Raw genomic sequence first — 22,632 nt, 5'->3', positions numbered from 1 at the left:
ATCGTACTGACTCTAAGACACCAAATTATGGACTCAAGGACCAGACGGTTTCCACAAAAATATATTTAATAACTTGTTATATAAAATCAAACACAAAATTTTATCAATAATTCAAACTCACTTCTAACAAGGAGTGCTTAAATTTAGGAAAACTAAACTAAAATATATACATATTCACAACACTTGTAAGCACAACTGAAGAGCTAGGAAACTCACAGAATTCTAGATTTACAGGTGGACGTTCCATAAATTTATCTTAATCAAGTGTTTGGCACTAATTATAAACAAGTATAAGCCAAAGGCAAGAAAAATGGGGAAGAACGGCTTGTTTCTAAACCTTTATGACAAATACTTCTCTAAGATAGAAAAGACAATATAAAACTTACAAGTGACCAAGAGTTCTTACTGGATCCCTGATTGTCATTTTTGGCAGCTTAGCCCAGCCTGGTGCAGGCAGTGTGCTATGTGGTCAGGAAGCCTGCGTTGTGTCTCACCGGAGCCTTGCTAACTGGAGTTCTGTGCTCTGGCTCAAAGGAAAGAAGCAGTATTAGTAACAGTTGCACACGCCTTCCCCACACAGGCTAAGGTCTTGTGTTCAATGTATTGCTGAAAGGCTCTATGGCCCGCTGCAAAGGTGCCCCTTACATTAGGAAGGAGGGGGAGGAGATGACCACATACTTTGTATACAAGTCCATCACAATAAAGGTCCCAGCACACCCATGGGAATGGCCGATCCACCTTATTCCAGAAAGTACTTCACACCACAATTAAGTTCTCACCCTCTTCCTTTTTCTGCACAAGAGTATATTCCGTCAGAAGAGTGACTGTTTGCCAGCGCCTGGTCATGATGCTGTTCTCTTCCTGCACTCCTTTTCAAGACTACCAAAGCAGCTTCTTAATAGACAGCATTTGGAAGTGTATACCATATCAGCTCTTTAAATGATAAGACTGTTTTTTGGTTCAATAAAAGAAAAATTTTGGTAACAAAATATATGTAAAACTAGAATTTTATAATTCCAAAGAGTAAGTTGCCTTTATTAACTAAAGTAGTTGTTTGCAGTCACTTATCTGAAAATATGTTAAAGCTCTTACAAAACTTGGATGTGATAAAGTTAACTTAAAAACTTCTTGCCATGCTGCTGGGCATACCACTGCTGTCTCTGCTTGCGGTTTTCCAACTCAGTGAGAAGAGCCTGTCTGTAGGCCTCGTACATCTTAACAATCTGCTCCAGTTCCTTCATGAAGAGTAACTTCAGCATTCCCTGGTATGTGTCCAGGTCAGCCAGCTGGAAGAGCTCCCACTTCAAAATGTGGTCATATCTGTCATAAAACAGTGTTCATAACATAATACATGTGTATTTACAACAATAAACTGGTACTTTTTATAGACAGTTGTATTATAAGTAAAACTAACTTTTATTTAAAAAATATTTGAGTTAGTAAAACCTGCCATTCAGATACTTTGTTTCTTTTGTTTTGAGCTGGGGACCTACGCTGACCTTGACTTCCTGGGCTCAGGGTACCCTCCTGCCTCACCCTCCTCTGGCTGGGAACACAGGAGCATGCTACTGCACATGGCTCTAAATACACTCCTTTCCACTTCTCTCTCTTTTTAAAATGCATTTACATTTTTCTGTGTATGAATGCTTTGCCTGCATGCATGTAAGTGCACTGTGTGCAGGCCTGGTGCCCAAGAAAGCCGGAGAAGACATCAGATGCCCTGGAACTGGAGTTTAGACAATTTTTACTATATGGTTCCTGAGAACTGAACCAGGGTTCTCTGCAAAAGCAGCAAGCACTCTTAACTGCCCTCTCTCCAGCCCTAAGTACACATTTTTTTTTTAAATTTGAGAACTTTTTTTAACTTGATTTATTTTTATGTGTATGGTGTTTTTGCCCACACGATGTGTCTGTGCACCACATGCATGCTTGGTGCCCACAAAAGCCAAAAAAGGGCACTGGATCCCCTGAAACTGGAATTTCAGACAGTGGAGAGCGGCCATGTGGGTGCTGGGAACTGAACCTGGGTCCTCTGCAAGAGCAGCCCCCGTGGCCTTAACAGCTGAGCCCTCTCTCCAGCTCCAAATACACTATTATTTTTAAGGAAGGGGAAAATGCTGTTAACTATTACTTTTGGTTAAAGACTGCCCATCTATTTTAAGAATCAATTTTAATATTAGACCTGGGCAACCATTAATATCAACTGCAAACTATAGTGGTTCTGTAATTTCCAAAATCCACATCCTGTTTCAGTTTTCAGAATGAATGTCCATGCTTAGAGGAATGTAAACACAGAAAGCCATGTACCTATGTTACTAAATCCTATCTCATCACTGCAGGGCAGACAAAAGCAAGCATTAATTACAAACTCTAGGTTTATTTTCAATAATTATATCTAATGGGTACATTTGCCATTTTATTCCAAAAGGACTATCTAATATAAAAATATATATGGCTTCAAAAAAAAAAAAGATACTGAGAGCGACTGAAGCAGCCATCCTGGGTACGCAGCAGGAAGCCCAGCAGAGCCTCGGGACAGCTTCGCTGGACCTCCACTTCCTGGCCCTGGAGGACTGGAAACTTAACTAATTTAGACTGATTTCTTTGCAGAAACCTGGGCAACCTAACTCCTTGTGAACAGGAACTGAGTTACACGAAGAAGCAGTTACAGCTCAAGCATTTCCCAGAACTGCTGTCATTCAGGTAGTTTAATTTACTTATAATATCCCTGAAATAAACTCAGAATTCCTAACAAAGAACTTAATCTCCAAGAGTGTTCTGCTTTGTTTCATCTGTATGCCAAGCTCTTACCTTGTTTTTTTTTTTTGGGGGGGGGGATATAAATACTACATCAGCTTATATGTTAATCTTATAAAAATGTAAAAGAAAACAACAAATATTAAACTTGTCCACATTTAGTATTCTTATGTATCCATCATCGGAGGTCTGGACACATAGTAATGAGGATTCAGACATCTCTGAAGAATTCTTACCTCTAATCAAAGAGTCAAACTTTGTAAGCTCTGATATCCTTTCTTAAATGTTACATAAAAGTCCAATATTATAAGAAAAGCATGATACTTCTTTACCTCCCCTGCGCCCCAAGACAGGGTTTCTCTGTGTAGCCCTGGCTGTCTTAGAACTCACTATGTAGACCCCACTGGCCCCAAACTCAGAGGTCCACCTGCCTCTGCCTCCCAAGAGCTGGGATTACAGGTCTGCACCACCACTGCCCAGCTAAGCATGTACTTCTTATTTTTTTTAAAAAAATATTTATTATGTATACAATATTCTGCCTGTGTCTATGCCTGCAGGCCAGAAGAGGGCACCAGACCCCATTACAGATGGTTGCAAGCCACCATGTGGTTGCTGGGAATTGAACTCAGGACCTTTGGTAGAGCAGGCAATGCTCTTAACCTCTGAGCCATCTCTCCAACCCCAGCATGTACTTCTTAAGCCTGTTAAGAGACCCCAAAGACATTGGTGCTGTGTGCTCACTTACTTCACCGGGGCTCGGGCGTAAACCTGAAGCCAGTCAGGAATTTCTGCAGTATGGTAAGGATTTGCAGGGACCAGGAGGGACTGATTTCTTTCAGTTTGCTGCGGCTGGTATGTGATAGGAGGAGGCTGATCATACCGAGGGACGCTGAGAAGAAAGAATTCACATTTATTAAAACAGAAGCCCTTCACCTAGGCCAGAAATTATGATGACTATACAGCTTTTAAAGCTTTTTAATGTGCTTTTTGGCCAAAACAAAATCTTCCTCCCCTAACAGAACTTTCTATGATAAGGGTCTGAGTATTTTTTTAACTATACTGTATGGACATACACTCCATCTTTTGGAAGCTGATATGCTATTAGTGATAGATAAACACCCAAGTTAAGGGAGGTGGGGTGGATAGGGATGGGCCCGAGACAGCTCCCTTAGGCCTGGTTCCCATCCAGGTGCCTTCTCTCCCTTGCTTATTCCTCAGCCTTCTGACGCCTGGTCCTTTGGCCCAGAGATCCTCTGCCCCCGCCCCCACCCGGACGCTCTCTGCATTCCCAACTCCAGCACTTCTCCTTTGGTTGGCAGTCAGGCCTGACCTACACACGAATGGGATGTGTTGAGAACTAGGCTGCTCCTAAGGAGGTGGGGTAGGCTGAGGGTCGGGTGCCAATCCCAGGGTTACCTGAGCCAAGAGACCAAGGTGCCAATGTATGGGCCCACCCCATCCTCATCCTATATGCTTTGAGCTAAGATATGAAGGAAGGACACTTAATAGCTAACCAGGCAGAATAGTTCAAAGAGGAAGAACCCATGAATACTTCCAGTGTAGCTCACATAGAACTCTACAAGACACCGATAGACACAGGCCTCCCGCAGAAGATGGCAGAAAGGCTTGATGAAATGTTTCAGACAGGGCTGGCAGCATAGGCTGATCTTGAGAAAAGAGCAACCGATGCTCCTGCTTAATGAAGAAAGCGCTGTCTAGACTACAGTAGTCCAAGGATGCACTATCTCATGTTCAGGAGACAAAGATTTTCTGTGGCATAAGCCCAAAGCAAAAGTCTTCTCTCACCATTTTATACAAACAAAGGTGCATTTTTATGTGGAGTTATGAAGACATAAAGCAAAGAGAGAAACAGGACAAGGTGCAAGAGTCCACAAAGGGGTCTGATGAAGCAAAGGTCAAGGCCTTGCTTGAGAAGATGGTTATACTCTGGATGTAACCACAGGACACAGGAAGTATGGTGGTCCCCCATCAGACAGTGTGTACTCAGGTGTGCAACATGGAATTGAAACAGAGGTCTGCATAGGTAAAATCCAGGAGACTTTTGTGTGGATGAGTTGGTATCCTTTTGTAAGAAGGTTGGTCCCATCTGGGATCTATAGATCCATCTGGTTCTGTCTCATGATGGACCCACTCTGGTCAGGACAGAGGATATGTGTTTCTCACCTTCTGGGGAAGGAAGCTGCCCCAGCAGCAGTTAAACTGCGTGAGAGCTATGAAATTTGTCCTGGCAAACACCTGGGAGTGTGCATTTCTGTGGCAAACAACAGACTTTCCAAAGAGTAAGACTAAAGAAAATATTCTGGAAGAGTTTAGTAAAGTCACAGATTTTACAGAGAGTTTGGTAGACATTATTCTCTATCATCAATCTGAAGATCAGAAGTCAGCAGCATAAGCCAGAAAATGACCCATGAGTGGAAAAATAAAACTATGGGGAAATGGAGTTAGCAATTTGTGGTGGTTTTGAATAGGTATGGCCTCCACAGACTTACAGATTTGAGTGCTTGGTCCCACCAGGAAGTGGCACTATAGGAGGTGTTGCTTTGTTGGAGTAGGTGAGGCTTTGATGAAGTTGTGTCACTAGGAGGACAAGCCCAGTGTCTCTCTTTCTCCTGCCTGTGATCCGGATGTAGAACTCTCAGCTACATCTCCAGCACCATCTGCGTCTGCCTGCCACCATGCTTCCCAACATGATGATAACGGACTAAACCTCGGGACTGTAAGATAGCCCCAATTAAATGTTTTTCTTTATAAGAGTGGCTGGGTAATATTCTCTTCACAGCAATAGGACATTGACTAAATCACAGCTGAATGGGCTGACCCTGTGGAAGAACCAGATTCAAAAGTCATGGCTAATGTGAAGTTTTATTTGTGAAAACTTGGTTACTACGAAGACGGAAGAAATATTGGAAAAGTCATTTTCTGAGTTTGGAGAGCTGGACTGAAGAAGTCAAAGATTATGCATTTTCTTCATTTTGAAAACAGAAGAGCTACTCTTAAGGCTCTGATTGAAGTGAATGGAAAAGAAGCAGAAGGGAAGGATTGAAACGTCTCCGCTAAGCCATCAGAGAAGAACAGGAAAGAGTGCCAAGCTGGTAGGCCTGCAGAAGTGCTACATATGACGATTTCTCCAAATAAGCTGCTGAGGTCATGGTGGGGGGAGAGGCAGATATGACTACCCTCCATATCTATCCTTTCATACTACAGTATGAAAGCTACTGCGATGATTACTATGGTTATGATTGTCACAGCTATTGTGGAGGATACAAAGATCCCTACACTACGGCTATGATGATGGTTATGCAGTGAGAGGAAGAGGAGGAGGGAGAGGGTGAGGTGTTACACCACCACTAAGGGGGCCCAGGAGCATAGTGTCTGTGAGGTAGAACTAGCTATTCATGGGGAGTGGGTGTTGTGGAATATTATTTTAAGATGTGTTACATTTGTTTATGCTGTGGAATGCAAAGATATGTTGCATTTGTTTAACTTCGTGAAGCTGTGTTACTTTGCCTGTCTGAAACACCTGATTGGTCTAATAAAGACCTGAACAGCCAATAGCGAGGCAGGAGAAAGGATAGGTAGGGCTGGCAGGCAGAATAAATAGAAGGAGAGATCTGGGGAGAGAAGATAGAAAGCAAGAAAAGGAGGAGAGGAGGAGTTCAGGGGCTAGCTACACAGCCAGCCGTGGAGTAAGAAGTAAAAGAAATACAGAAATAGAGAAAGACAAAAGCCCAGAGGCAAAAGGTAGATGGGATAATTTACGTTAAGAAAGTTGGCTACAAAGAAGTCAACCTAAGGCTGGGCAGTTATAAGTAATACGTCTCTGTGTGATTATTTGGAAGCTGGATGGTGGGCCCCCAAGGAGTAAAAGAGTAAAAAAACAAGAAGGGGGGCATATTTATGACCACCAAGAGACTCAAGAAGTGGCAGAGGGGGTCCTGTGGAACAGCAGAGAGGCCATGGTCCTTGTGGGACTCAGGAACTGAGGGGGCAATGTAGGAGGCAAAAAAAAAAAAGGAGATGGATACAACCAGCCTGACTCCAGGTGTCCTAAGGCCAACAGCCAACAGGACTGGTGTTCCTAACCTATAGATCAGCAGCTCAGCAAGGTGGCAACTATTCTGTTAACTATGGTTACAATAATGACGACCAAGAATTTTATCAGGATATTTAGAGGCAACAGTGGAAATGGATGAGTGAGAGCTCTAAAGGATACTGGCAGGATAGGATTGGCTCTAGATCTATATTCTTCAAAACAAAATTGGCTTAACTGTTCCATCTTGAAGTAGTAGTTTGCTGCCATTTGTACTCAAGTGAAGAAATCATTATTGTGTACACACTCCAGGCTTTTTATTTTTCTTATTTCCATAAATGCTCTTGGACATTATTGGGCTCGCAGAGTTCCCTTACTGTGGGGTTATTATGCTTTTATTGTTCCAGGTTTCATTTTAGCTTCGAAACAATCTGTTAAATCAGAACCTTTGGTCTGGACAGTTTTACTTTTCTGGATTCAGAACAGATTCCATAGGTGTATGAAGTATGCTGTAAATAAAGGTACAAGCTAGTGCTCTGCCTTAGTAGTCTTCAGAAAGGAAACTGAACAGACTTAAGGCTTTCTGTATTGGAAATAAGCTATGTGTGTACAATTAGCATCCCTAGAGCAGGTCAACCATTTTTAAATTATTACAATTTCAGACATTTTTGAAGTCTGCTCTACAAAGCCATGATAGTTTGTTCTTTGATGTGATTGTATTTCCAATTTCTTGTTCATGTGAAATTTTAATAAAACTCAAAAATCTGAAAAAAAAAACACCTTTCTTATTTTAAGACATTTCTTCTGGCTGGTATTCATTCTTTTTAAGAACAGCTTCAAAGGTGAAAAAAAGCTAACCTTAGTTTTAACCTTTATACAAGGCTTATAGGCACAGATTTTTGCAAATAACTTGTGATTTGCCAACATATACATTGGAAAGGTCTATAGCTTTTCTCAAAACAAAAGAGAATTGTTTTCTCCTTCCTGCTAACTGAAAAGGTGAGGTCGGGGTATATAGTGCAGCAGTACTGGGCATTGTGCCAGGTTAGGAAAGCAACTGGGAGTTGCCTAGAGCCTACTTTAAATCATAGAGAATTAAAAAGGATCATGTTTCAATTGGCACTAACAGCCTGTGTAAGCTGAGCGGGAAGGAATAGTTGTATAGGACTGAACTGTTTGTTAAGGTGCAAAGTACTCAACACCTGCAGGCTACAGAGTGAATTCTGGGACACCAGACTGAGCTATTTCAGGCAAGAAGACAAAACAAATGAATCTGCCTCTAAACATAAAAGACATGAATATAAAAAAGGTCACTGCTTGCTTAACTGGCATTAAAATAAGGTCTAGATTTTACTATGGTTAACGGTCTATTTTAAGATTATATTTATATCTGTGTGTACACACACACACACATACACACACACACGGAGTGCCTGTGGAGGTCTGAAGTGGGTGTCAGATACCCTGGAGCTAGAGATACAGGCCACTATACAGACCCCTGACAGGCTCTGGGAACCAAACTCAGAACCTCTGAAAAAGCAGCAAGTGTTCATGATGACTGAGTCATTGCTCCAACTCTGTCATTTTAAAGATAACATGAAAATTGCACTAATTATATCTTCAACATTTTTAATAAGTGGATCCAAAGGGAAATGGTAATTGATACCATATGCTTTGAAATCAAATATGCCTGTGTTTTGAGACAAGATCTCAATATATAGCCCTATCTAGAACTCTCTATGTAGACCAGGCTGGCCTTAACTCCCAAGTACCAAGACTGAAGGTGTGAGGGACCATGCCCAGCCTGTGTTTTAATCACCTATAATTTGTATGAAATGTAGGAGAACTGCCTTACTGTACTTTACTTCTAACTCCTGATTTGTAAAAGTGGACAATAAATTCTTACCACAGATGACTTTTCCCAAGAGCTAATGGACTGATGTCTAAGTTACAGGTTCTGTATAAAGACTGTCATATAATCCAGCAGTTATTAATGCTACTCTGTGAACTGGGAAGTGCTGACTTTCTGAGAGGACAATCATTTGGAAAACTTTACAAACCATCAACACGTTACAATAATATCGGATGTGAGAAACAGAGGGTGGCCTTTTAAATCTGGCTGGAAGACTGCTACTGTGGGACAGTGGACCATACCCATGGGCTCAGTTCTTCAACAACTTCATGAAGCCATTCAATAAAGCTGGCTACATGCTACCAAATGTAAATCACTGGAAAAAAATACTTTCAAGGTTGAGTCACTAAATATAAAATGTTTAAAGCAATAAATACACTGATGTTAACCCTGTTTAGAATTAGCCTTGGTAATTCTAAAATGTATTCTCATGAATTTAATGTTTCTTAAAATTATGATCCATCATAACCAACAAATTGTATTAGTCAGATGACCCTAGGCAGTACCTATCAATATGCTTATGGCATTTTACCCACTAGTACTCAGTTCTTGCAGCTTAAACATGATTAATGTGAAATATTTGTTTCTTCACTATTAAGTTAATACAGTTTTATATGTAGTTTGAAGTACAGTGTCTATTTTTCAATTTCAGCAATCTCAACTGGATTAACCAAGTTTCAACTGCTCAATAGCCACACATGACAACTGGCTATAATACTAGATAGCACAAGGCTTAAAGTATCATTCAGAACAGCCCAAAGAATTGCTGGTTGTATGTACTAAGAAGCTAGACTATTCCATTCCAACTTTTACTTCAGTAGGAAAACAACATGAAATTGTGTCAGAAGTTGAAATTGTGTCAGAACAGGAAGATGTCAAAATTTTGAAGTATATTCTGACTTACTAGGAGGTGGGTCTACCTGATGAGAATTTAAGACGAACAACAGATGATTATTAACTTTAATTTCTGGGTATCTACAACAAAAGGCTTCTGGCATCTCTTCTAGTTGGAATATGATCACAAAGACATTTGTTTCAGGTTTCTCAGAAAATATTTTTAAAATCTAATTATTAAAATCATTCATTACTGAAATATACCTAGGATAAATATCAATTTTGAGAAATAACTATTTAAAATCTCAAGCTTCAAGATGCTTATCTCTTCATAAAATGTTAGACCAAAATCTAACACAGGATGTTCTCAAAACAGAAAGCCAGAAATGAAGCAGCTACTTTACCTGGGAGCACAGGGGTGCCTGTATTGAGCCCTTTTATTTGTGTGATCCACATAATAGGTTCCAAATTCTGATGACTCTACGCGTTCCCATCCAGGAGGAAGCCCTTCTCGCTCAAGAGGATGACTCCAGTGAGTTGTGTTTGTGTTATGATCTATGTAGTACTTTCTCCCTCTCATTGTCCAATCGACAGACCAGCCAGGGGGAAGGGGGAAATCTTCAGATCCATGGTTAGTTAAATTCCCTAAAGATGTAGCAGCAACTCTCCCAATACCTGCAGAGAAAAGAAAATGAAGCAAGTGTTCAGTTATCTGTTAAAATTATGATTATCTCAATATAAAATTTCCACAGCATTAGTCATTACTATTAAACTAGAAGGAGAAAGTAGAGCTGGATTTTGAAACAAACACGAGTTTGTTTGAATCTTCTGTCACCAGGGCACAGGAATACTTAAATATTTACATTACTAAAGGGAAAAGTGAAGACACGAAAAATCTCAGTCAAGATTTAAGATCTGACATTTCATCTAAAAAATAAAAAAGAGCAAAACTAAGCTTGCAAAACCATTTCCAATTTATAATTTTTTTAAAGAATCTAGTTATGCCCTAGAATTATTAAGTGGGATTATCAAGGCAGGTCATACAGTCAACATACCTGACCACAACTAGAATAGGAGTTAATGAAATAACAACACTTATAATGGCTCTTAAAAATCAAGTCAAGGGCTGGAGAGATGGCTCAGTGGTTAAGAGCATTGCCTGCTCTTCCAAAGGTCCTGAGTTCAATTCCCAGCAACCACATGGTGGCTCACAACCATCTATAAAGAGGTCTGGCGCCCTCTTCTGGCCTTCAGGCATACACACAGACAGAATATTGTATACATAATAAATATTTAAAAAAAAATCAAGTCAAGTTTCCATTTAAGTGATGTGTTTTAAAATATATACCATATAATATCTTTAGCTAAGCAAAATGTTTAACTTTAAGAAATTGCAATAAACTCATTTTTCAACTCCTCTGAAATTATACTGACAATATGCTGAAGTGTTAGAATCCCCTGCTCAGATTAGAAGAGCAGTGTTTTTTTCAGTCATTTTGGTATATGTGTAAACAGCAACAACAAAAAATAATTTAGAAGAAACATTAAGGTATGTTTGCATAGAAATGCTTCTATTCAAACTCTGAATCTCTAAAGGATGTGATATAAATTTACAAATAAATATTTGTTATTGGCAGGCGTTTTAAAAACTATTCACTTAACACATAATGGTAAGTGCAGAAGGCTGGGCACTGCAGCAGTCTCTAGAAGGCTGGAGATGTGCCGACACCGACAGAGTAGATGGTTATACTACTGGGTGCATAGGTCAGAGCACAGTGCTGGGCTGCACACCACACATGAAGATACTCTCTACTTCTACCCTGAGAGATTAAGAGTAGAGAGACAGTCAGGCATGGCGACTCTTGCCAGTAACCCCAACACTTGGGAGACTCTGGAACAAAGAATGCCACAGGTTTGAGGTAAGCTTAGGCTGCACAGTGAGTTCTAGGCCAGCTTGGGCTAGAGAGAGCCCTGTCTCCCACTTCTCTATCCCCCCCCCCAACAAGAAGTGAAAAAGTACAGGCAATACGCTTCCTTTTTATAGTCATACTTAAACCAATCATGGGCCCCGCCGTCCCAGACTCCTGGTACTCACCTGTCCTTGTGAGCAATAGTTTATGGCAGAAAGGATGGTATGTGACTTCTGATACCAAGATACAAAAGACCAGGCAGCTTCTGTCCCTGTCAAGCTCATGTGCTTCCCCTTGGACCACTCGGTAAAACCAGCTGCTTTAATGTCATAAATAGTGCATGTAATGGGGAACTGAGGCCTCCAGCAAAAATTAAAGCCTATTGTTACCAGCTTCGGGAGTAGTCTCTAAACTATGTAGCTAAGGACATGGATGTCACAGCCCTGGTGAAGCCCTACAAACTTCATGAGAGGCCCCGAGTCAGAAGCACACAGCTGAGCTGCTGCTGATATCCAACCCACCTAAACTCAAACGTTTGTTGTTACTGAGTTTAGAGTAAAACATATCAAAAAAAAATCAATAAACATGAGGAATATATATATATATATATATGCACACATACATGTATTTATACCTGTTTTCATAAAATGCTAAAATGTAACATTACAACAAAAATGAAACTGGTTATTTATAGAAGGAAGGATAATGATAGAAATGATTTTGTATCCCTGGATGGCCTGAACTATGTAAACCAGACTGGCCTCAAACTCATAGAGAACTGCCTGCCCCGTCTCCAGGGTTCTGGGATAAAGGTGGACAAATGAGTAGCATCTTAATTGTCATTGTAACAAACTATTTTCAGTATGAAAAAATATCTGCAAGCATGGCAACACAATGTGAACATACAAAATATCAGAATCACACAGCAACACTCAACATGCTTAAAGATGGTGAATTTTATGTTTCACATGTTCTACAATGATTTTTTTTTTAAAGCAAAAAGTAAAAATCTAGCGGGCTGGAGAGATGGCTCAGTGGTTAAGAGCACTGGCTGCTCTTCCAGAGGTCCTGAGTTCAATTCCCAGCAACCACATGGTGGCTCACAAAAAGCAAAAATCTAGGATCTTCATTTAAATAAACAATAGTATAATGTTAGGGAATATTATTTTCAGGTGTGTGACCTTTGTTTACACTGCATTTGTTTAATTCTGTGAAGCTGCGTTACTGTGCCTGTCTAAAACACCTGATGGTCCTAATAAAGAGATGAATGCCAATAGCGAGGCAAGAGCAAGGATAGGTGGGGCTAGCAGGCAGAGAGCACAAAGAGAAGGAGAACTCTGGGAGAAGAAAGAGGAGCAAGAGAATAGGGAGAGAAGAAAAGTAGGGGCCAGCCACCCAGCCAGCCAGAGTAAGAAAGATAAAAGTCCTGAGGCAAAAGTCTGTAGTGTGGATAATTTAAGAAAAGCTGGTTAGAAACAAGCCAAGCTAAGGCCAGGCATTCATAACTAAGAGTAAGCCTTCCTGTGTGATTTGAGAGATGGGTGGCAGGCCCCTCAAAAAGCCAAAAGAGTAAAACATTATAAAACAGTATAAATTGATGAAACTGTTTCTAGAACTAATACCCAAATGTCTTTCATACATTTGTCCACTGAAAAATTCTGGAAGCAATAATCCATCCAGTAGCAGCAAATCCCAATACTATGAAGCTAATCCCTAAGAAAAGGTTCCTTGAGGGCTCATTGAATCAGTGGTTGATTCTAAGTCTGACACAGAACAGGCACAAAAGGAGTCTGAAACATCCAACCACTTGGGCACATTAGAAGACCAAAGGAGAACAATCTCATGGGATGAGTGTCCACAGGGAGCAGTTCAAACAAGAGAGCTACCCATGATAGCAATTATCTACTAAAATCTACAAGTTCATGATGAAAACAACTAGTCGTAGGTCTGAGGGCAGCAATCACATGTGCTTAACATTCTGAAGTCTCAGAACTATTAAAAAGTAAAATATGGAAGTCATCTCGAAAATTTCTAATGTTCAAAGTTGGAACAACTTAGACAATAAATGACTCAAAATCACACTGTAACCCAAATTATAAAATAAACACATATATGTAAGATAGAAACTACAAAATGATTAAAGAGAGAAAACTTACTTAATGGAAATTTCACATGTGAGGATACTTACAGAAGAACTGCACAGATTACATCTCCCCACCCCAACAGGGAAAGCTCAATATATTTGCCCTCTTCAAAGTGCGTTAGTGTTAGCGACCCCCATCCAAAAAAAGAAAAAAAGGAGATAAAAGAGTCAAGTCCAGTGGAGAAATCTGCCAAAGTAATAGCACAAGGATATTGTGTACCTCTTTACACAATAGATTTTTTTTCTTTCTCTTCTTCATCTCTCTTCCTTTCTCTCCTCCATCCTCTACCTCTCAAAGTCAGTAAAATAAGCTCAATCTAATCAGGAGAAAAATATCAGATAAAGTCTTATTAAGGGGGCTCTATAAAATGTCTAACATGCAATCATCAACACCATCAGGACCACAGAAAATAAAATAACTCAGAAAGTGGCAGAGGCCACAGAAGGCTACAAAGACATGAGTGGATCTTGGAACAGAAAATGGATATTAATGAAAAACCTAGTTAAACCTTGGAACAAATCTCGGAATTAAGAGTTATCTATTATGTCATGAAGATGCCCCATAAAAAAACATTTCATTACTTACCTTTGGAAGTGGCTGGGGTACCACTTTATTACTCTGAAAAATAGTAAATAAAAGGAAAGATCTAATGTTTACCCCATCTTTCCTATATGAATAACCATCAAAGTACTTATAAAAGAAAACTCTTTAAGAACTCCAACTAATAAATCGGAAGAAATGATACAGTTTGTACAAAAAGGATCATTACTGATTTCCAAAACCAACAGGTAAGTTTGGTGGAGTCCTTCCTGGTGAGTAAACCAGGCTCACATGGAGACCAAGGCCTAACTTAACATCACAAAGAGAGAAACCAGTCCTAACACATGGAGTAGATGCACACAATACCACATCCACGTGGAACTCTAACACATGGAGTAGATGCACACAATACCACATCCACGTGGAACTCTAACACATGGAGTAGATGCACACAATACCACATCCACGTGGAACTCTAACACATGGAGTAGATGCACACAATACCACATCCACGTGGAACTCTAACACAGGGCGTACGATGCACACAATACCACATCCACGTGGAACTCTAACACATGGAGTAGATGCACACAATACCACATCCACGTGGAACTCTAACACAGGGCGTACGATGCACACAATACCACATCCACGCGGAACTCTAACACAGGGCGTACGATGCACACAATACCACATCCACGCGGAACTCTAACACAGGGCGTACGATGCACACAATACCACATCCACGCGGAACTCCAGCAGAGACTCGTTACCATCCCACATGAAGGAAAAAGGTTCCGGAGTTATTTTACCAAAGACCACAGTGTAAGAGCACATGACGAACATTGCTAACCATATCATTTTAACAACAGAATATCAATTATACTCTTCAAAGAAAACAAGCCAGCCACCAATTTTAATCAGTATGGGAAAAAACTTCTGCTTCTGAGCTACAACTTAAAAAAAAAAATCAGTCTTCCATAATTTAAATTAGTGCCAGAAAATAGTAACTGACATTTATTGGTAAATAAACAGCTTCTACTTGTATGGCTGCACTGTACAAATATGCTTCAATAAATATAAACTAGGCATTTATAAGCTAAGGACAGGATTTTCCAGGAAGAATCAACCAATACTCTGTCTTTACGAAGCTTCACCAGGTATGCCTTCAAAAACCTTACCAACCAGGAAGCTGTCTAAGACTTAACACGTGTAAATCTTAAAAATTCTGGTTTCCAAATTCAGTACCTAGAGATAGTAAAATGGATTCTGGAATGCTGAGTTCCATGAGCACCACAGTAACAGATACCAAATACCACATTCTTTGTCATATTAGGACGCTGAGAAAGGGCTTTCAGGACTGAACTAAGACAACTGCTGCTTCTCTTGCTCACAAAGATAAAGCTGTACCAGCTTCCACAAGGTGATTCTAGTTAACTAAATGCTTGCACATTTACTTGAATACAAATTCAGTACTTTTAAATAAACTCTGATAATAAACTTTCAGTTTAATTTCTTATAATTTTTATTTCTTTAGTAATCTTTAAAACCTTATAAAAACAAGTTTAGAACAAACTAATCAATTCAGCTAGACTGGCCAGTCAGCAAGGTTCAGAGATCCATTGATCTCTGAGGGTAAAAGTACTTCCTACTAAGCCCTAAGTTTGATTCCCAGAACCTACAAGGTGGAAGGAGAGAACCAATTCCTGCAAGTTTGTACACATACGTAAGTACACACATACGTATGTACACACACACACACATTGTACTGGCTAGTTTTATGTCAACTTGACACAAGCTAGAGTCATCAGAAAGGAGGGAGTCTCAGTTGAAAAAATGCCTCTCTATAAGACTTGGCTGTCCCAAGCCTGTAGGGCATTTTCTTAGTGATTGATGGGGGAGGTCTCAGCCCAGTATGGGTGGTGCCATCCTGGGCTGGTGGTGGTCCTAAGTTCATAAGAAAGCAGGCTGAGCCAGACATGCAGCACTCTTCCATGGCCTCTGCATCAGCTCCCCCTCCACGTTTCTGTCCTTTGAGTTCCTGTTCTCACTTCCTTTGACAATGATATAAAATTGTAAGCCAAATAAACCTTTCCTCCCCAGGTTGCTTTGATCATGGTATTTTGACATATCAACAGTAACCCAAACTAAGACAGATGTAATTTTAAAAATTAGCAGCTCGGTGTTGGTACACACCTTTAATCCCCGGCACTCGGGAGGCCAGCCTGGTCTACATAGCGAGTTTCCAGAGCAGTCAGAGCTACACACAGAAAATCCCTGTCTCGAAAAACAAACAAACAAAAAGGCATTTTTTTTTTTTAACACGAGAGACTCAGAATGGAAGGAAGTCTACTTACAGTAAAAGTAGATGTTGGTTAAAACCTAAAATCAAATCTTACTTTTTTATTATTTTTCAACAGTGTTTCTCTGTGTAGCCCTGGCTGTCCTGAAACTCACTCTGCAGACCAGGTTGTCCTCGAACTCATAGAGATCTGCCTCCCGAGTGCTGGGATGAAAGGTCCGCACCACCACCACCCAGTTACTTTTAAGATAATATTCTATTTAGAAAAATGCCCAATTAACTTGTACTTTCTTTGTATGTGTATTGTATATATAGTATGCATACAATACTGTGGTTGTGTACACGTGCACACAGGTACACGTTCATGTTGTGAGGCTTAGATCAGAGGCCTTTTCTTCACCTGCTCTCTAAACTTATTTTTGGAGACAGTGTCTCTCAGTGATCTGAAGCTCATGGTTTCAGCTAGACTGGTTGGCCAATGAGCTTCAGGGATCCATGTATCTATCTCTGCCTCAAGCCCACTGCTGGGTTACAAGAGCAGGCCACCATTCCTGGCAAGGCTCTAGCAATGGGACTCAGGTCCTCATGCTTGCTCAGGTAACAGTGTAGGGCCTGAGATATCTCCCAGACCTTGTACTTTCTGTGACTGGGAAATTGTTTTAAAATCTGCCTTCATCACAAAAATGATGTCTGTTCCTAGGAGAGACTGGAAGAAATTTAATTTATAGTATTTCCTCAATGATATTTTACAAATCAGAATTTTAAAGTGAGATTTCAACTTGGTAATTCATTTCTTCATATTTAAAAGACAGAAAGTTAGCTGGGCAGTGGTGGAATACACCTTCAACCCCAGCACTTGGGAAGCAGAGGCAGGTGGAACTCTGTGAGGACAGCCTAGCCTACACAGTACGTTCCAGGACAGGCTCCAAAGTTGCACAGAGAAACCCTATCTCAAAAACCAACCAACAAACAAGTAATAAAATAACATATAGAAAGCTAAGGACAGAACAATTACAGGTAGAGTATCCCTTATCCAGATGCTTGTGACAATGGAGCTTTAGATTTTGGAATTGGTGTAGTATAATATCCTGGGCATGTCTGAACATCAAATTCATGTAATTTTTCTCTTATAAAGCAGTCTGAAGATAATTTCATATAGTATTTTCTGTGCAGCTGTCATGTTGGTAATGAACTACGAGGGCTTACTCCTGTAATCCCAGCACTAGGAAGCCAGAGGCAGGAGGATCATTCAAACTAACAAATTTGAAGCTAGTTTGGAGTACATAGTAAATTCCAGACTAGCCTGGGCTATACAGTGAGACTGTGTCTTAAAATACCCACATGAATGCACATGCAAAACTATTTTTTTTAAAAACTGCCTTGGTATAGTGTCATGTTCATGCTCAAAAACCTTTTTAGACTTTTGGAGCTATTCACGGGTCAGAACTCTGGACTGGATATTCCATCCGTTTGAGCTATCAGTGACACTGCCATACACATACGGGAAAGTGAGTGCAAGGAACTCAACAAATCAGCTATTCCCGTGGTTCTCAATCCTTTGAGGGTGAATAACCCTTTCACAGGAATTGCCAAAGACCATCGAAAACATACGTATTTCTATTACGATTCATAACAGTAGCAAAATTACAGCTATGAAGTCACAAAGAGGTACTTTATGGTTGGGGTCACCACAACATGAGGAATTGTATTACAAAGGTCGCAGCATTGGGAAGGTTGAGAACTGCCGGTCTGCATTAACAATAAACACAGCTGTTATTTCTGCTCTCCTTCAGCTGGCAAACTTTGTCATCAGTCTCCAGATCTGAAACCTCGGAGCTCGCTTCATTTCCTTTATTAGCACATCCTGTGGACCACGGTGCTTTGCTAACCGTATCTGACTCTTGAGCCCTACTAGGGGCCCTGTTCTATGATTTTGGGTGTGTCCCACTTTCCCTTTGTCCCTTCCAATGTCTGAAGCAGGGCCTCATTAATTTGCTTTAAAATTAACCACTGGGGACTAGAGAGATAGCTCAGAGGTTAACGGCACTTGCTGGTCTTGCAGAAGATTTGGGTTCTGTTCCCAGGTCCCACATGGCAGCTAACAACCATGTATAACTCCACTTCTAGGGGATCTGATGCTCTCTTTTAGATCTTGAGGGCAGTGAACCACTTGCATGCCTAGTGCCTGCAGAGGCCAGAAGAGGGTATCAAATCCCCCCAAACTAGAGTTAAAGGACTGTGAGCTGCCATGTGGGTACCAGCAAATGAACCCAGTCCTCTGGAAGAGTAGCCAGTACTTTTAACCACTGAGCCACCTCCCCAGACATTTGACCTTGAAATGTGTATCGGTTTCTTTGTTTTCAAGTCTCAGCTTTCTGTTGGTCCACAAATCTCCATTTCCCCCTTACATCATATTTCTTAAAATACATAAGAATATAGTCTCCTAAATGTAAACCCACACAACTCTGTTTGCAATGGGTATTCTCAATTTTCTACCTAACATGTCTTTCTTCTACCCTGTTAATGTCAAGTCCAAGCTCAAAGGCTACTTCAAATCCTATCTGCTCCTTGGAGCATACATTCCTGCAAGTACTCCAGTTACACCATCTTTCTTCTGACTGTCTCTAACGGTTAGTACTACAAAGTATAGCCACTAATTGTTACAGGACTATTGTGTATATGCTGGTTTTGTCTCCCTAAATAAGGTATCCCAAGAGGATCAAGAAAATGCTAGACACATAATTAATATTAAATGAAGGTAATTTTCCTATTGTCAAAACAGTGGTATTCCAAATTGTTGAGTCAGTTTATCAGAAGTGTGGCTGTTAAAAAGCCAATCAGCCTCACACATTTATCTTTATCCTGCCAAATTTAGAGCTTACAATTTACTAGGTGGGACAAGTTTTCTTTTTAGCTTGCACCACTTCATCTACAGTAATGAGCACTCTAGGAATGAAGTAGGGCTGCCACATCCCTCAACTCCTGGAGGAGCACCTACAGGTCAGAAGGGAAACAGTGCAGCCCTGCATCACAGTAAATATTTCCCGCCTGTTACAAACGGCATGTTTTACACATAATTAGCTATTTGGTGAGCCTTCTGACCAACCTGAGAAACGGGTATTGACCACAAAATCAGGTTTGGAGAAACCGTGCTAGATCATTAAGCATGCAATTGCCCACACTTGTGTATACCTAGCACAGTCATTCCGCCTCCCTTTTCCTTTCCGAGGTTTAAGACCAATTTGCCTACAGACTTACCTTTCTCACTCTACCAAATCTAAATCTAATTTCAATCTAACTAGAGACATTAAGTTTTTCATTTTAAGCCCAAAGTGTTAACAGTCAAGATGGTCTTGAGATAAGCACCAAGTTTAATATGATGGCATAGTGAACAGATACAGAATTCTGCCATTCATTGTAGGTTAAAAACCACTAGCAAGCAAGCACAAGCAAGAATGGCAAAATGGAATTTTTTTTTTTGCTTTCCAAGAAAACCCATGGAAGATCACCTTTTAAATTAAAATATCAGTAAGTATAAATCACTGTGTTATTTATGATGTCGGGTTACCTGAAGTGTGCCTCCCCTGACTCAGTGGCATTCTTTGGAAGAGATCATGGTTGCCGTCATAGTATCTGTAGTCTTCTGGGGCACGCTCTCCAAGTGGCCGCCTTCTCTGACTATCAAAAAAGCTATCTGAATAAAAGTATCGGGAACCAGAGTCTCCATTTTCAACAACAAAATTAACTTCTGTTAAAAACGACTGTGATGAGCCGTACTCTCGCGGAACATCTGCCAGGCTCCTGACAAGGTACGAGGAAGGGGCAGACAGTCTGTTGCTTTCTCTCCTCAGTACTTCGTGGGGTGTCCTTTGAATTGGAGTTCTCAGAAAACTCTGGTTTCTTGAAACTACTCCATCTCCAGAAGCTGAGAAAGCATTAGAGCTTGAATCTGGAAGACAGATGTCAGTCCGTCTTGGGATTGTTGGACCATGCCGAATGAACGAAGGCATGAGATCTGCAATCAAAGAATGAAATCACCATTTCAGTAAATAGTACTCTGCTAAAGTTATTTGTTTATATCAAAATAACAAGGTCTTCAGAAAACAAATTTAAATTTTAAGCCAATATGTGTACTATTTTCCCATGCAAATAAATTTATAATCTGCATTAATGTGCTGTGTGTAAACTCAGCTACAACTGAGCTGATGTTGTATATTGCCATACATAATATGATACAATGTCAGTAAGGCTGAAAATAATCTAACAAATCAATGCAGTCACCAGCATCACATATGACTACAGTTTAGTTTTTATCTGATTTTAGTATGGCCAAGAATCTTTCTTCATGCAAACAAAGTTTCATTACAATAAAAAATGCTCCTCCAAAACAAGGCAGATTTCTTTTAAAAGATTTTTAAATTAATAGTTTTGTCTTTCTATTCTCAGAATTACCCAGTTCTAGGTACAATTATCGAAACTAGAAAGCAAAAAAGTTCAGTGTGGAAACTGAAAAATAAAATCAAGTTCCAAAGATGCACATAAATGTTCAATCTACTGAAAAACAATAAGCCTGGAATATGGCTCCTTTCAAAACAGAGAACTCAAAACAAGATAATGAACTGCTGAAAACAGAATTAGCAATTGGACATCTTAGATTTCCTTAGAAAGCAAATGCCTTTACAACAGGAGGAAATCTGGATATGGAGCACATATTCTGAATTCATTAAGTAGACGATACTGGAAGGTGCCAGAAGCTAACACTAGACTATCCTAACATTGGAATAATTAACAGTCTATGACAGAAACTGTATCAAGTATTCACTGAAAGATTCAAAAACTCAACATGTTGCATGATTTCAAGAAATGTTTAATAAACTTTATTTGCAGCAAAAAGCAAGCTAAAAAGAAAGACAAGCGATTACAAATAAAAGTTTCAAGTTACCGACCAACTTTGTCGTCCAGCACTACAATTAGTCACATAACCTGGAAGGCTCCACACATGGTCACAATGAAAAAATAATGCTGTCCACCCCTTTCTTCGTGATCTTCGGCAAATACTATGAACCTCTGTGAAGAGCTTTCCCAATTACAATATGAGGTAATGCTTAATTTAAGTCACACGGTTACTACCAGCTTCCAAGAAGGAAAGTACGTTACTAACACAAGGGGCCCAGCTCCTAGAATGAGAACCAAAGGATTAGCTCCTTCTCTAACTTCCGAATCCACACAGATCTTAAAAGGAAAACCAAGACGGTCAAGTTGAAAAATTCTGAGTCAACTACTGGAAACGGAGAAAAGCTAGAGGAGGAGACAGAACATACCCTAGAGAGAGGAGGGAAGAAAGTTAGTAACCTGCCTGCTACGGCAGAAATTATTCTGAGTACTTTGCTTTTGGGAAATTTTAGGAGCAAAACCTACTCCGAATACTTCAGTGGCGAGGCGGCTCTGGATCCACAGCGGCTACAAGTCTGTGTCCCGCCGAAGGGCAAAGGAGACCAGCCTAGAGTGTGGGATATTTGGGGCGCGGGCGACTGTCGCCACGGTGGTCGCAGACCCCGGGCACGCCCCGACGTACCCAGCGGACAAGCGCCCCGGCCGGAGCACTTTTTTTTCCTCCAACAGCAGGCACCGCCGTGCATTTCCCTAGAGTCCGACTTCCAGCACCACCCGGGGCTTCGCTGGGTCCCCCGCCCGTCACCGCCCCGCGACACTCACTCCGCAGCAGGGGCGACGTCTCCTTCTTCACGTACTTGCCCTGCACCTCGGCCGGCTTGGACATCTCGTTTTTGGTTTTCTTGCGGGACAGCATCCTCGCCGACGACGCCCGTCCCGCCGCCGCCGCCGCCGCCCCAGCAGCCTAGCTAGGGCCGCGCGCTCGCCGCCCGCCGCCGCCTCCCGGGCCGGCGCCGCCTCCGCCTCGGCTCTCCGCCGCCCGCGCCCACCCGTAAGCTCCGCCGCATGTTGGCGGCGCTCAGCGCGCCCGCCGCCGCTCACTCGCAGGGCAGCTCCTCCCGGGAAGTCAACCGGCTCCGCGACACCGCCGAGGGCCGCCCGCCAGGGCCATGGTCCGGCCGCCGCCGCCGCCGGGAGCCGCTACCGCTGCGGCCGCCGCCTACGTCCGGTAAACTTTCCCCGCGCCGCTGGGAATGCCGGGAAAGCCGACGCCGCGCCAGCCGCCCCTC

At 41.2% G+C, this 22,632-nt stretch overlaps 1 protein-coding gene and 1 pseudogene across 1 annotated transcript; one reads left to right on the top strand and one right to left on the bottom strand.

Moving 5' to 3' along the window:
* Positions 1-77: 77 nt before the first annotated feature.
* Positions 78-22,558, bottom strand: Sav1 (salvador family WW domain containing protein 1). The gene is made up of 5 exons (XM_057782218.1): positions 22,166-22,558; positions 20,019-20,465; positions 9,959-10,229; positions 3,503-3,646; positions 78-1,320 (listed from the first exon to the last, which is right to left on the bottom strand). Exons 1-5 carry the CDS (start codon positions 22,257-22,259, stop codon positions 1,113-1,115), a joined length of 1,164 nt encoding a protein of 387 aa, XP_057638201.1. The 5' UTR covers positions 22,260-22,558; the 3' UTR covers positions 78-1,112.
* On the top strand, positions 3,906-7,045 carry LOC130882690 (heterogeneous nuclear ribonucleoprotein R-like; annotated as a pseudogene).
* Positions 22,559-22,632: the final 74 nt, after the last annotated feature.

The sequence above is a fragment of the Chionomys nivalis genome, chromosome 10 (assembly GCF_950005125.1).
Source record: "Chionomys nivalis chromosome 10, mChiNiv1.1, whole genome shotgun sequence".
NCBI classification, from domain to species: domain Eukaryota; kingdom Metazoa; phylum Chordata; class Mammalia; order Rodentia; family Cricetidae; genus Chionomys; species Chionomys nivalis.
Note: the sequence above shows the minus strand (reverse complement) of the source record. Positions and strands in the feature narration are given on the sequence as shown.